Source organism: Crotalus tigris, unplaced genomic scaffold, assembly GCF_016545835.1.
Source record: "Crotalus tigris isolate CLP2741 ecotype Arizona unplaced genomic scaffold, ASM1654583v1 scf7180000017592.2434428, whole genome shotgun sequence".
Lineage (NCBI taxonomy): Eukaryota > Metazoa > Chordata > Lepidosauria > Squamata > Viperidae > Crotalus > Crotalus tigris.
In genome coordinates this window covers 114,698-127,899 of record NW_024096498.1, presented here as the reverse complement: position 1 = coordinate 127,899, position 13,202 = coordinate 114,698, and the positions used below count along the sequence as shown (strand labels likewise).

General features: G+C 48.5%; 3 protein-coding genes across 4 annotated transcripts in view; all 3 read right to left on the bottom strand.

Annotated features, from left to right (window-relative positions):
• The window catches only part of LOC120317742 (verrucotoxin subunit beta-like), a 37,981-nt gene that overhangs the window by 8,313 nt on the left and 16,466 nt on the right, over positions 1 to 13,202 (bottom strand). The gene's annotated exons all lie outside the window — the stretch shown is intronic.
• The window catches only part of LOC120317691, a 65,094-nt gene that overhangs the window by 41,187 nt on the left and 10,705 nt on the right, over positions 1 to 13,202 (bottom strand). The gene's annotated exons all lie outside the window — the stretch shown is intronic.
• On the bottom strand, positions 6,514 to 13,201 carry LOC120317758. Its single transcript, XM_039364602.1, has 3 exons — positions 9,366 to 13,201; positions 8,148 to 8,202; positions 6,514 to 8,016 (listed from the first exon to the last, which is right to left on the bottom strand). Exons 1-2 carry the CDS (start codon positions 10,973 to 10,975, stop codon positions 8,163 to 8,165), a joined length of 1,650 nt encoding a protein of 549 aa, XP_039220536.1. The 5' UTR covers positions 10,976 to 13,201; the 3' UTR covers positions 6,514 to 8,016; positions 8,148 to 8,162.

Sequence of the window (13,202 nt, the reverse complement as noted above, 5' to 3'; positions counted from 1 at the left end):
TCCATTCCATTCCATATATTCTATTCTATTCCTTATTCTATTCTATTCCTTATTCTATTCTATTCTATTCTATTCTATTTTGTTACGGTTTCTATTCTATTCTAGTCTATTATGCTTTGCTATGCTATATTATTTTTGTATATTCTATTCTATTTTCTATTATTTTCTATTTTTCTCTTCTATATTCTTTTCTATATTCTATATTCTATTATTTTCTTTTCTTTGCTATATTCTATTTGATTCTCGATTTGATTTTCTATTCTCTATTCCATTGCATTCTATTCCATTTTTTCCCTCCTCTCCCCTCCCCTCCCCTCTCCCAGACCCCCAAATGCTGCAGGCCGCCTCCGTTGCTGCCACATGTTCTTGGGACAAACAGGGTGAATTGGGACACCCAAAAGGTGTACGGTGGGCAGGGCCACCCTTCACCCACTGTCGTTGGACAAGTTTCCTGCTGGGAAGAGTTGCCCGTCATGGGTTGGGTGAGCAAGGGCCCTCTGCACAGAACTGGGGGGGAGGCAGAGGCACCTGTGGAGTGGGGTAAGAGAAGAACAGAGTTAGAAGGGATCTGGGAGGTCTTCTAGTCCAACCCCATGCTCAAGCAGGAAGTCTTCTCCTCCTCCTCCTTCGAATAACAGAGTTAGAAGGGACCTTGGAGGTCTTCTAGTCCAGCCCCCTGCTCAAGCAGGAAGTCTCCTTCTTCTACTCCCAATAACAGTGATGGAAGGGACCTTGGAGGTCTTCTAGTCCAGCCCCCTGCTCAAGCAGGAAAGCGATCCCATTTCAGACCAGCCCTCAAACAGGAAGGCGCTTCAGAAACAGTGAGGGAAGCCGAGGGAAAATTCGCTTTAAATGATTTACGGCCTTGGCAACTTTCAGCTCCAGTGGACTTCGACTTCCTGGCTGAGGACTGCTGGGAGTTGAAGTCCAGAGGCAGCTTCAGGTCGCCCAGGCTGAGGAAGCCCCGGAGGGTTACCCAAATGAGGAAGGGAACTTTCCAGAAGAAACCAGGGGCAAAAGGCCAACTTCCGAGAACACGGAGAATCCAAGATGGCCAATCCTTTCCGGTACTTGGGAGGATTCCCAGCCTTGAAAGACGGTTGAGATCCAGAGGAAAAAGGGAAGATGCCATTGCATCGAAAATCCCTTTTTGACTTGGCAGGAGAGGCTCCTGTTTAACTGGCCGCAAGAGAACCGATTCGTTCTGGGGCTCAACTGGGGGGATCTCCAGGTCCCCACAGTGGCGGAGGTTGGTCAAAGCTGTCCAGGCTGAGGACAATGGGCTTTGGTTTTCCCTTGGGCAAGAAGTAGCGAGGTTGGATGCAACCTATTTTCATGGTTGGTGGACCTGTAAAGTCATTAAAGCCTTCTGGATTATGATTTGGTAGAACATTCAAAAGGTTTTTAAAAGGAAGATTAAGTTTTTACTCCCCAATTGTTTCTTTTGGGAATTTTCGTGGACTTTAATGTTAAAGAAACTATCTTAATGTTGAATTTAATAACAGCAGCAAGATTACTGGTAGGTCAATATTGGAAGAAGGATACTCTGCCTTCTTTAGAAGAATGGGGATTTAAGGTTTCCAATTGAGCAGACATGGCTTAAGATTTCTGCTTATTTAAAGGACCGTTCACAAGAGAGATATTTTAACGTATGGAGAAGATGGATAGAATAGGTTCAGAAGAAATATGGAACTACAAAGATTCACTTATCCTATGAGTAATGATTTTGTTTATAAAGTTATGATGTTAACGTTTGAAGAGAGTTAAGGGTTTTTATGATTTTGTTCATTGTATAATTAGTAAACTTAAATGTTGTTGTTGTTGTTGTTGTTAATTGCGAAGTCGTGTCCGACCCATCGCAACCCCATGGACAACGTTCCTCCAGGTCTTCCTTAAGATTAAATAGATTATGTTTAATATGTTTGTATAATCCTATATTTTGCTTTGGGAAGTCGGGGGGAGGGGGGTGGGGGGTGGATGGGTTGAAGTTTAAGTAGTTCAGATAAAGTAGAAATAGTCTTATTGTATATAATATTAATGTTTTAATTTTGAGAGAGGAACTGCTCGGGCATTTCCCCCCCCCCCGGACCGCATCAAGAGGGAGGAGAAGAAGGTGAGAAGTAAGTAGGAAGGTGGAGGTGAAGGAGGAGAGGGGGTGAGTGAAGAAAAAGAGGGAAAGAAGTAAGTTGGTTTGAGGTGGGATGCGGTCTGGGGGGAAATGGGTGGGCAAGGCCGAATGTGGCGTGTATCAATTTGTTTTATTTTTTATCTGAAGTAGTTGTAAGATTGTTATGTATTGTAAAGTTGAAAATAAAAATGTTTGCAAAAAAAAAAAAAAAGTCGCCGGTTTTGACACCCGTTGCAAAATTGCAGGCTGTTTCCTCTGCGCCGCAAAAAAAAAAAAAAAAGAAGGAAGTCCTACCTGGAGAGCTTCCAACCTCTCTGAACTTAAGCCAAGTTCGGGAGAGGCTTTGGGTGGAAAAGCCGGGCGCCTGGAAGAGGCGGCCAGGCACACAAGGAATTCCCAGCCCTGCTTTTGGGACTTCTGGACTAAAACTGGAAAGAAGGAAAGAGAGAAATCGAGCGCATCGGAATGCATCTGTTTACAAGAAGGGCCCCACCTGGAATTCCTGGGGGCAGGACCAAAATCTGTGGGCTTGGCGGGGGTGGGGAGGTGAGGTTTGCCACCACAGGAGCTCTTCCACTCCCCCCACCCCGTCCCACTGGGGGCTGAGAGACTTGACCACACAAGACTCTCCCCCCCCCCTCCTCTGAAGAAGCCTGGCCTTCTCCCTCTCTCCTCCCACTGACTCTCTCTCTCTCTCTCTCTGCTCCTCCCTCCCACAAACCAGGGTCTCTCTGCTCCTCCCTCCCACACACCTGGGACCCCTTACCTTCACCTCTCTCTTCAGCTGCGGCCTAAGAGGCTGAATCCAGGCTGGGCGAGGACCTGGTTGTGTCTAACTTCCACTTTAGCTTTCTCTCAAGAGGAAATGCACAGGGTTGGAAGGCAACTCCGGGTGCTGGTTGATTGCTTCTCCATCTTCATAAAGGGGGAGGGAGGGAGGGGGGCTGCTAGTGGAAATACACACACACACACACACACACACAGATTCAGGGAGGCCAACACCCCACAGATTCACAGCCTCCAGGGTGGCGTTTCTCAAGCTTGGCTTCCCCGTATGCCCCAGCCAGTGTGTTGAGAAGCACTGATCTGTCTCACTCCGTGCATCTACGCATATTCCCCCCCCCCCGTCTATGCATCCATCTCTCCTTCCATCTGTCCGTCTGTCCATCCATGCAAAGGTGTTTCTCATCCTTTTGCAACTTGCAGATGGGTGGACTGCAACTCTCCGAATCCTTCAGCCGACATATTGGGAAGCTCAAATCTCTTTCACTCCATCGCTCCCTTCCATCCCTCCATGTTTCCAATCCATCATCCATCCATCTTTCCAATCCATCCATCACCCATCTATCCATTCATCCATCCACCTTTCCAGTCCATCCATCTTTTCAATCCATCCATCATTCATCCCTCCATCCATCATCCACCCATTCATTCATCCATGCATCCATCTTTCCAATCTATCCATCATCCATCCATCTTTCCAATCCATCCACCCATCCATCTTTCCAATCCATCCATCCATCTTTCTAATCCTCCATCTTTCCAATCCATCCATCCATTCATCCATTTTTCCAATCCATCCATCCATCTTTCCAATCCATCCATCCATTCACCTTTCCAATCCATCTATCCATCCATCCACCTTTCCAATCCATCCATCCATCCTTCCAATCCATCTATCCATCTATCTTTCCAATCCATCCATCCATCCACCTTCCCAATCCATCCACCCATCCATTTTTCCAATCCATCCATCTTTACAATCCATCCATCTTTACAATCCTTCCATCCATCCAGCCAGCCGTTTCTCATCCTTGGCAACTTGCAAGTGGCTGGACTTCAAATCCCAGAATTCTCCAGCCAGTGTGTTGAGAAGCTCTGATCTTTTTTCTCCCACCCTCCCTCCCTCCCTCTTTCCCATCCATCCTGCTTTCCTTTCTTCCCGCCTTTTGTCTTCTCTGTGTTCTGCCTACTGTTTCATTTACCTCAGAAGCTAGAAAACTTTTCTCCCCTCCCCCGCCCCCCAGGAACTTACCTCCAGCCTGGCCACTTTCACTGAAGAGAAAATGGACGAGGGGTTGAAGGCAGCTCCCGGTTCTGGCTGACCACCAGGTCTCCATTTTCATAAAAGGGGTGTTGGGGGTGTGGAAAAGAACAGCCAGACTGGTGGGGGGACGGGGCAGGGGCAAAACACTCCACCGCCAGGATTGCCTGGAAATCATTTCCTCCCCCATCGAGAGCTTCGCAATCTCTGGGATGGTGATTCTCAGCCGTGGCCACTTGAAGATGGCTGGACTTCAACTCCCAGAATTCCCCAGCCAGTACACTGAGTAGCTTTGATCTCTTTTTCTCCCTCCAACCCTCCATCTTTCCCATCCATCCAGCTTTCGTTTCTTCCCGCCTTTTTTCTTCTCTGTCTCCTGCCTACTGTTTAATTTACCTCAGAATCTTCCCACTATCTTGTCTGTTCATGCACGAGGTGATCTGCGCTCTGATTGGTTGCCTTAATTATAAAGGGGGCGTTTCCCTCCCCCCCAGCCTTTTTTCTTCTTTGTGTTCTACCTACTGTTTAATTTCCCTCAGGATCTTCCTGTGTTCCCCACTGTCTTGTCTGCTCATGCAAAAGGCGCGCTACACTGTGATTGGTTGCCTTAATTATAAAGGGGGCGTTTCTCTCCCCCCCCGCCCCCTTTTTTCTTCTCTGTGTTCTGACTGCTGTTTAATTTACCTCAGAATCTTCCCACTATCTTGTCTGTTCATGCACGAGGTGATCTGCGCTCTGATTGTTTGCCTTAATTATAAAGGGGGCGTTTCCCTCCCCCCCCAGCCTTTTTTCTTCTTTGTGTTCTGCCTGCTGTTTAATTTACCTCAGGATCTTCCTGTGTTCCCCACTGTCTTGTCTGCTCATGCAAAAGGCGTGCTACACTGATTGGTTGCCTTAATATAAAGGGGGCGTTTCCCTCCCCCCGCCACCTTTTTTCTTCTCTGTGTTCTGACTGCTGTTTAATTTACCTCAGGATCTTCCTGTGTTCCCTACTGTCTTGTGTTTTCTCCTTTCTGGATGACAAAGACTCTTGTAAGTTTGAACATTAAATATTATTTATATATGCACATGTAAAAGACAACAAGTTTGTGTTAGTCTCTCCGACTTCACCTGGACTGCTGCTGTGCAATTTTACCTCAAGGTGTTCCTGTGCTCCTGACTATTTTGTGTTTTTTTTTTCTTTCTGGATGATGGCAAAAGTAAGTCTGAATGTTAAACGTATTTATTTACATATACTAAAGGCTAGCTGTTTCTCATCCTTGGGAACTTGAAAATGGGTGGATTTCAACTCCCAGCATGCCCCAGCCAGCATGTTGAGAAGCTCTGATCTCTTTCTCTCTCTCCCTCCATTCATCCATCCATTCATCTTTGCAATCCAGCCAGCCTGCCAGACAGCCATTTCTCAATCTTGGCCATTTGAAAATGGGTGGACTTCAACTCCCAAGCATGCCCCAGCCAGTATGTTGAGAAGCTCTGATCTCTCTCTCTCCCTCCCTCCCTCTGGCTGTTTCTCATCCTTGGGAACTTGAAAATGGATAGACTTCAACTCCCAGCATGCCCCATCCCTCCCTCCCCATCCCTCCTTCCTTCCCCATATATCTCCCTTCTTTCCTCCCCCCTCCCCCATTTATCTCCCTCCCTCCGTCCCTCTCCTTCCTTCCTCCCATCATATATCTCATTCCCATCTACCCATCCCTCATATTTCCTCCCTCCCGTCTCCTTCCTTTCTTCCATCCCTCCCTCCCCACACCTTTCTTCCTTCTTCCCTCCCTTCCACCATATATATCTTTCCCCTCTTCCATCCATCTATCCATCTAACACTTCTGGAGGCAGGTCATGCCACTGATTAATTGTTCTGTCAGGAAGTTTCTCCTTAGTTCCAGGTTGCTTCTCTCTTTGGTTAGTTTCCATCCGTTGCTTCTTGTCCGGCCTTCAGGGGCTTTGGAGAAGAGGTTGACAAATCCGAACGTCCTGCTGCAAATTTGGCTGCTGGGCATGTGTCCTTCTTCCTCTTGCTTGACCAGGAGACCAGAAGCAAGTCGGCGAAGAGAAGCATCTGGAGTGGAGCTGACGGACACTAAGAAATGGGAAGGACCCAGCAGGAGCCTGATTTCCTCAGACCCCCTTCCTGGAGCCAGTGTGAAAAGCTACGGGGGATACCCTGCGTTCTGCTCCATCCCTCGAGTATAATCTGACACGAATTCCATGTCCCCCTCTCTCCAGGACGATTGGACAACATCCCCGTTCTCTGCCTTTGGATCACATTGCAGACAGAGCTGGTTAGGCTGAAGTTCATTAGTCCCCCTGACACACACACACACACACACACAAACAAACAAACTTTTGTAAGGAAAGAGATTTAATAAGAAGGTCTCTGATTGAAACAGTCATGACTGCCCTAGTGAGTCCAGGTGTTGCCTCTAGAAGGTGGTGTAGAGCAGTGCCCCCCAACCTTTTGGACACCAGGGACCAGTTCCGTGGAAGGCGGTTTTTCCATGGAGCAGGGGGCCCTGATTTCACATGCTGTCTGGATCCCACCTATGCAGGAATGGGGCTTTGGCCACTTGCGCAGTCCAGTTCCTGGTGGACCATAGATTGGTATCAGTCCACAGCCCATGATTTGGAGACCCCTGATGTAGAGGAGTACACTCAGCCTTGCAGAAAATATGTGGCAGCTATCAGGAAAAGACGAATTCACTCCAGGAAAACAGGAAGGGGCGAGAAAGAAGCTCAAGGCTGCCCTGGTTTGATGCTCTTTGGTGCCAGAAGGAGTGAAGGGGAGATGCTCTCCAGATTCTCCTGCTCTCCCCGTAAAGTTGAGCTCTAACATTTCTTGTGTTGTTGGCTTCCCGGCCTGGTCTACCTCGAAGGACAGACAGGTGGGAAGCCCCAAAGACCTGGTCCTCCCTAAGGGACATGGGTCCAGGATGGGAGAAAATTCGGCTGTGGGACCTACTGATCCTAGGACGGGTGGGCAGGATCTTCCCGTGCCCTTGAAAAAAGTCCTGTCAGGGGGAGGAAGCGGGTTCTGGAGAGAAGGAATCAGCTGAGTGGAACTCAGCCACGAATCTCTGGCTTGGGTTCTTGAGAGGTCACATGGCAAGGGCTGGATTAGAACCCAGAACGGAAGGGCTGTGGGGTTTGGCAGAGTTGCCACCTTGGGAGCCGAGGCTCAATTAAAGAGACTTTCTGGCCTCTGTTGGAAAGGGGGGGGGAAATCAGAACTTGCGTCTTTTGTTGAAGCTCATCATCTCTTCCGTGTAATAAGGAGCATTTCTGTTCGTTTCCACCAGACGATCAATCATGGTCATCAGTTCGGCCACCTGAGCCTCTCGTTCCGCCCCTTCGGCCCTGTTGTTGAAAGCCAGGAACCGGTTCCCACATTCAGCAGCATATTGCTGCAGTTTTTTATCTTGGGCAGATATGAAATTTTCAATAGATTCACTTTCCAGATAGTCTTTGCGGGTGAACAAAAGGATGATGTAATTTTTGGCTTTAAGGCCAAAAATCTCTTTGATCAGCTGAGACACCTGCTCCTCCTCCTGAGAGAAACGACCAATACGCGTCACATGCAGAATGACGTGGGGACCCGGGGAGCAAAACTTCACGCACTTCCTCACTTCTGCAACAACGTAGTTGGGTGGAAGACTGGGACCGAGAAAGCCAGGCGTATCAACAACCACAACCATCCTGTCGTTTCGCTGTGTGTCCTCTTTTTGACATGCTTTTGTTATTGATTCCATTGAAAAGTAACTTTTAAAGACGTTGCTTCCCAGAATTGTGTTTCCCGTTGCACTTATCCCATTTCCGCTTTTGCCCACAAGGATGATCCTCTGTTCAGACCCTACAACCCAAAGGGGAGAAGAGAAAAGAAGGGGACTGGTCAGCAGTGTACGACCGTCATAGCCTGTCCCCCCCACCCAGAACAGTAGCTTCCACCCCACCCCACCTGAACCCCAGGACCCAAGACTTTACCTTTGATGCGTACAGTCATATGCAGACCAGCCGCACAGCAGATAACCTGAGATTTCTGCGTGAAAAGCAAAACAGAATCAGCCAAAGGAGAGGCTGCGTTGCTCAGGATGCTAAGAACTCACCTCACCCAGAAGTCAAGCAAGAAATGGAGGGGGATTAAAAAAGGACCTGACTTGGATCAGATATGCCCCCCCCCCTCCAGCAGGTTCCCCGAGTGGTCTTCCCACTCAGCCCTGTTCCTGTCTAAGACATCCCACAGGATGGACCTCACGCTTGTAGTCGCTCCCTCCATTCTCCAAAACGGCCCTCGGCCACCGGCACTGTCTCCATCAGGTCAGAGACTAGTCTCTCCCGCTCGGCTCCCGTGGCCTCGTGCATCATGGCTGACCTGCTTTGCAAACCTTACTCACCACCAGACAACAAAAACTAGGGAGGGCGGAAGGGGATGATTGGAATTGATGGGTGGCTGGGAGGGGAATGAGGAATGTATGTGCACGGGTTGTGGCCTGAGAAAGTTTTTAGCACCTTAAGGTGTTTCCCAAAACAATGACTGAACTGGATTGGTGGACAACGGACAATGGGTGGCCCGGGGAGGAAAGGGGGGATTATTGCTGTGCTGTTTTTAATGGCAAAACCTGAAAACTAGCTTTGCTTCTACTGTGCCTATATCAGTGGTTCTCAACCTTTTTAATGCCGCGACCCCCAACCGGCTGTAGGTCGAGGACTACTCAACCGGTCGTAAGTTGAGGATTACTCAACTGGTGCAGCACCATTTGCAGAATGGGAATTTTGGCGGGCTCAGCAGTGCAGAGACAGCCTGGACAATTCCTATTGGCTTTGGAAAGCCAATAGAATTAGACTCTATTCAAGAGAGTCTATTCTATTGGCTTTCCAAAGCCAATAGAATAAAAGGGAGTAGCACAGCTAAGGAAAAGGGGGGAAAATGGCGGACTGTGTTGTTTGGCGACCCCCGTGAAATGGTCGTTCGACCCCAAATGGGGTCCCGACCCACAGGTTGAGAACCACTGGCCTATATGGATCTATCAGGAAACTTAAACTCTTGGTAAAAGAATTTCCCTGGAGTTTCTTTGCTGCAAATGCCAAAAATCTTCAAAATCTCCAGTGATGGAGCACCCAAAACTGGTATCAGCCTATTCTACTGCCTCCTCGTGCTCCTCCTCGTCCTCCCCTCTTCCTCCAAAGAAGGTGTCAAATTACCTCTGCAGGTAATTTGGATAGATGCAAGTGATCTCCTCGCTCCATTGACCGAGCCCAAATTCAGTCACAGCTGCACATCGGAATTGGAACTGAAGATTTAGTTGGACATCCTCCAGGGTGAATTGATCTTTAGTGCTTTCAGTAGGGAGACTCTTCCAATTTTGCCCTGCAATCCGATATTCTACCTGGTACCAGGAGACTGAAGGCTTCCCAATGGTGACTGGATCAATCCTGATCTGGAAACTATTTGGTTTGACTAGTTCAACCTTAAGAGAGGGAGGTCTTCTAAGAGCAGCTTCCATCTCCAGACGTTCCTTGAGAATCTCCATGGTCAAGGCTAAGCTTTTCCTTTCCAGCCTCTTTAACGAGTCAAATAAGTTCTTCATGCTGTTGGTGCTCATTTTCCAGTATATTTCAGCAGCAGCATTATGGCTTCCTCCACTTTCTTCGTGAGTAAAGAGGCTTGAATGGTTGAATCTGAAGTGCAGAGGGGTTCCCGACTTGTCCCGATCACAAGGCAGGTCAGCCTCCTTGAGGGCCTCCAGGACAGGTGGGATTCCCCCATCAGCAAAGGTGATCAGGAGCTGGACGTTATCCTTCACGTCTTTTCCCAACAAGGAGAGCATGGAATCAAAGACACATTTCTGGGCATGAATTGAATAGGGAAGCAAGGCCTGGGCCACCAAGCAAATGGCATTAACGTGGTCAATGCCCCCTGGGGCGGAGAAAAATTCTCGGAGCTGCTTCTCAACCAGTTTGTCTTGCTCTGCGTCTCTTCTGCCTCCAAATCCTGGAGTGTCAATGATTGTGAGAGAATAGGGAATCCGGAAACCCTCCTGATGGTGCACCACAAAGACAGTGACTTCAGACGTCCTGCTTCCAGCTTCGCTTCTCGGAGTGGTTTCGTGAATCAGTTTGAATCTGAAATTATCTCCCCACTGGACGCCCAGAATATAATTGATCATCCCGTTGAGCAGTGTGGTTTTCCCAGACCATGTTGCTCCCATCATCAGGATCACTTTGTTGGGCACTTTTGGGTTCTCCTTTCCAAGCTGGTATATGAGACAGGAGCTGGAGGCATCTGAGGGGACTTTCTTCAGAGGAAGGGCGAACACTAACGGATGTGTGTCCTCCACCAGGGAGCTTCCCTGAAGGAACTGGTGGGCTACGTTGCCTGTATCTTCTTCCTCCAGTGATGTGGAGACTTCCACCTCCTCACTGGGGACACCCAGAGCTCCATTGTCACACACGGCTGACACCCGTATTCTATATGCCGTCTGGGGCTTCAGACCTTCGATGGGGTAAAACTCTATTTTTCTCCCAGTCCTTTTTCCAGTCCACTGGTCCTTCCCAACTCCAGCCTCTACCATTCTGTACTCCACTTTGTACTCCTTGACCACAACTCCTGAGGCAATGATGCTGGGATTCATCCAGGCCACAGAGATGACAGAAGATGCTGCAGTGACCGTTCTTAATGTCTCAGGAGGGCTGGTGGGAAAGGTCTTTATGGGTGGGCTCAGGTCACTGGATTTACTAAATCCAAGCTTGCAACAAGCAGCATACTGGAACTGGTACTCTGTGTTTGATGGCAGATTTTTCAAAAGGAACATCTCCCGGGCGTCCTCTGTCCTCACGGTCTTCCACTTTTCTTCCCCTGCAATCTTGTACTCTACCAGATAGCTGGAGATGGCAGCCTTTCCATATTCAGCTGGCTGAAACTTCAGCTGAATGCTGTTATGTCTCCGTTCAGTAATCTGCAAAGGGAGAGGTTTTGAGGGCAACTCAAATTCTTGCTGACCAGGCTTCTGTCTTCATAAAGGTAAATGGAGGCTCCTGGGGTCTCCATATCTGGGAGTGAGGCCACGACAAAGCGGACCTTCTCATTCGATTGGTTGACAGTGAAAAAGTCTTTCATGGATTTGGCCGCTTGGCGAGCATTGTGGGTCCTCTCCTGGTCCTCAAACCAGGCCTTGCCTTTCTTCACCCCAGGAGTGGATCTGGTGGACTTAGCTGATTCTTGCAAGAATCGCTCCTGAAGCTTGTCCCGTAAGCTCAAGAGAAATGGCTCCTCTTCGTGTAAAGAAGTGAATATAAAGGAGACCACGTATCCATTCTGAGGGTCGAGAACTATTTCTTCCAACTTGTTCTGAGATGAGATAATTTGTATCTTATTTAAAATAGTCAGAAAAGATTTGACAAAGTTAATTTCTCTTTTCTTGGTGTCTAGAAATTCACGGAGTCTTTGGCTATTGAAGGGTGACCGGTAGATGGACGTCAAGATGTCCACCAGGGTCCCTTCCTCCTGCCCTCCTCCCCGGATGGAAGGTAACACTCTGGCCAGCTGTTTCTGGAAAGTTTGCCTATGTTGCTTGCACAGATCCTTGAACTGCTGGATCTTCTCTTTGATCTCAGGGAAGGTCTCGGCAATGGGATCGTTGGCTAGATCATTGCTTTGCATCTGGATTTCGTTGAGTTCCTCCAAGATTTTCTCAGCATCAAAGACCAATTCTAGGCTGATCTCACGGACCATCTTAGCTGCTTTGGTGTCGAGCTTGGTCAGCGGGTAGAGCCAGACCCGCACAGGAACAGCCTTCTCCCCATCTTTCCCTAACATTTTCGGTAGAGTTTCGTAAACTTTCATGGCATCTTGGAAAGTGACTGGATTTTTCTCCAGAGAAAAATCTCCATGGAACTTGCACCTGAACTTCAGAGCATTCTCTTTGTCCTCATCATTGTATTTGACCTCTGCTCCTCCTCCGATAGATATTTCCTTCGTGACTGTAACCCGGAGACTTCCGTCTATATTTTTTATCATCTCTGTTGAAGAAACTTCTTGGTCAAAGACGAAGAAAGCCTGGGCTCCATAGAGGATGGCGGTGCCACATGAGTGGCTGTCCCATGCTCAAAGACTCCTGGATGGGAAACGTTCTGGATTCCGAGATGGCTCATTGTCAGCTGCTCATACCTGGTGGTGGTTTTGTACTGAACGGTGATTCTGGCCTGTTGCTTGGACTTCTTGGTATCATGAAGATACTTAGCTGACCCTCCCACTTCAACCAGCCCTGCCAGGAAACTGGCCTTGAGGGATCCTGAAATGTCCAGGGCGGAGGCCTTGTCATCAATGCTGTCGGACGCAATGATTTCCGATTCCGTCTTGGGCTGAGGCTTGATGGTCAGGTCTTTCTGCAGAGAGCTGTAGTCCCAAAGGGTGACGCCTGCACGGAACAAGAGACAACAGGAAGATAAACGTGAAATGAGACCTTAGAAACGCCTAGAGAAGCCCCAGAATGCTGAGACAATAGAGATATCATTTTTCCTGGATGGTGACCTCATTTGTTCTGCCTGGTCATCACCCAGCAGTTTTGCAAACTACCAGAAACTCAAAAAGCTTTTGACTGAGTAGAGAGGAATGGGAACTTCTATATACCTGTTGATTTCAAGAAAGATTTCCAACTCCCTGGAGAAATCATGTTTTTCATCAGGGGTTCAGAGGGGCCTTCTGTGTTCAGACCTCCCCCCCCCCCAGAAAAGCACCAACACCACAACTTTAAAATTAATATCCCTCACTTCACTATCCCGGGTAGGACCTCAACTCCTTTTGTAATCATTTTCCAAAGCATTTCAGAGAGTTTCTTTTGAGCCGAGGAAAGTTGCTGTGTGCCTGTCCAAAGGGTTGGATACGCATTCCAGGCAGGTCCTACCCAGATAGCCGTTATCAGCAGGCTGTAGATCCAGGAGCCGAGGCCTGAAGTGACCCTGTGCTGTGCCGGAGAATCGATGGCGTTGCCCTTCTGCCCCCCTCTAGAGATCCTGCAGGGGCTGCCTACCCTTTGGACT

Excerpts from the sequence above, each read along its gene's own strand:
- LOC120317758 (XM_039364602.1), bottom strand. The coding sequence starts at position 10,975 with ATGTTCCTTTTGAAAAATCTGCCATCAAACACAGAGTACCAGTTCCAG. Across the intron at positions 8,203-9,365 it reads TATCCAAATTACCTGCAGAG|AAATCTCAGGTTATCTGCTG; the intron begins GTAATTTGACAC and ends CTTTTCACGCAG.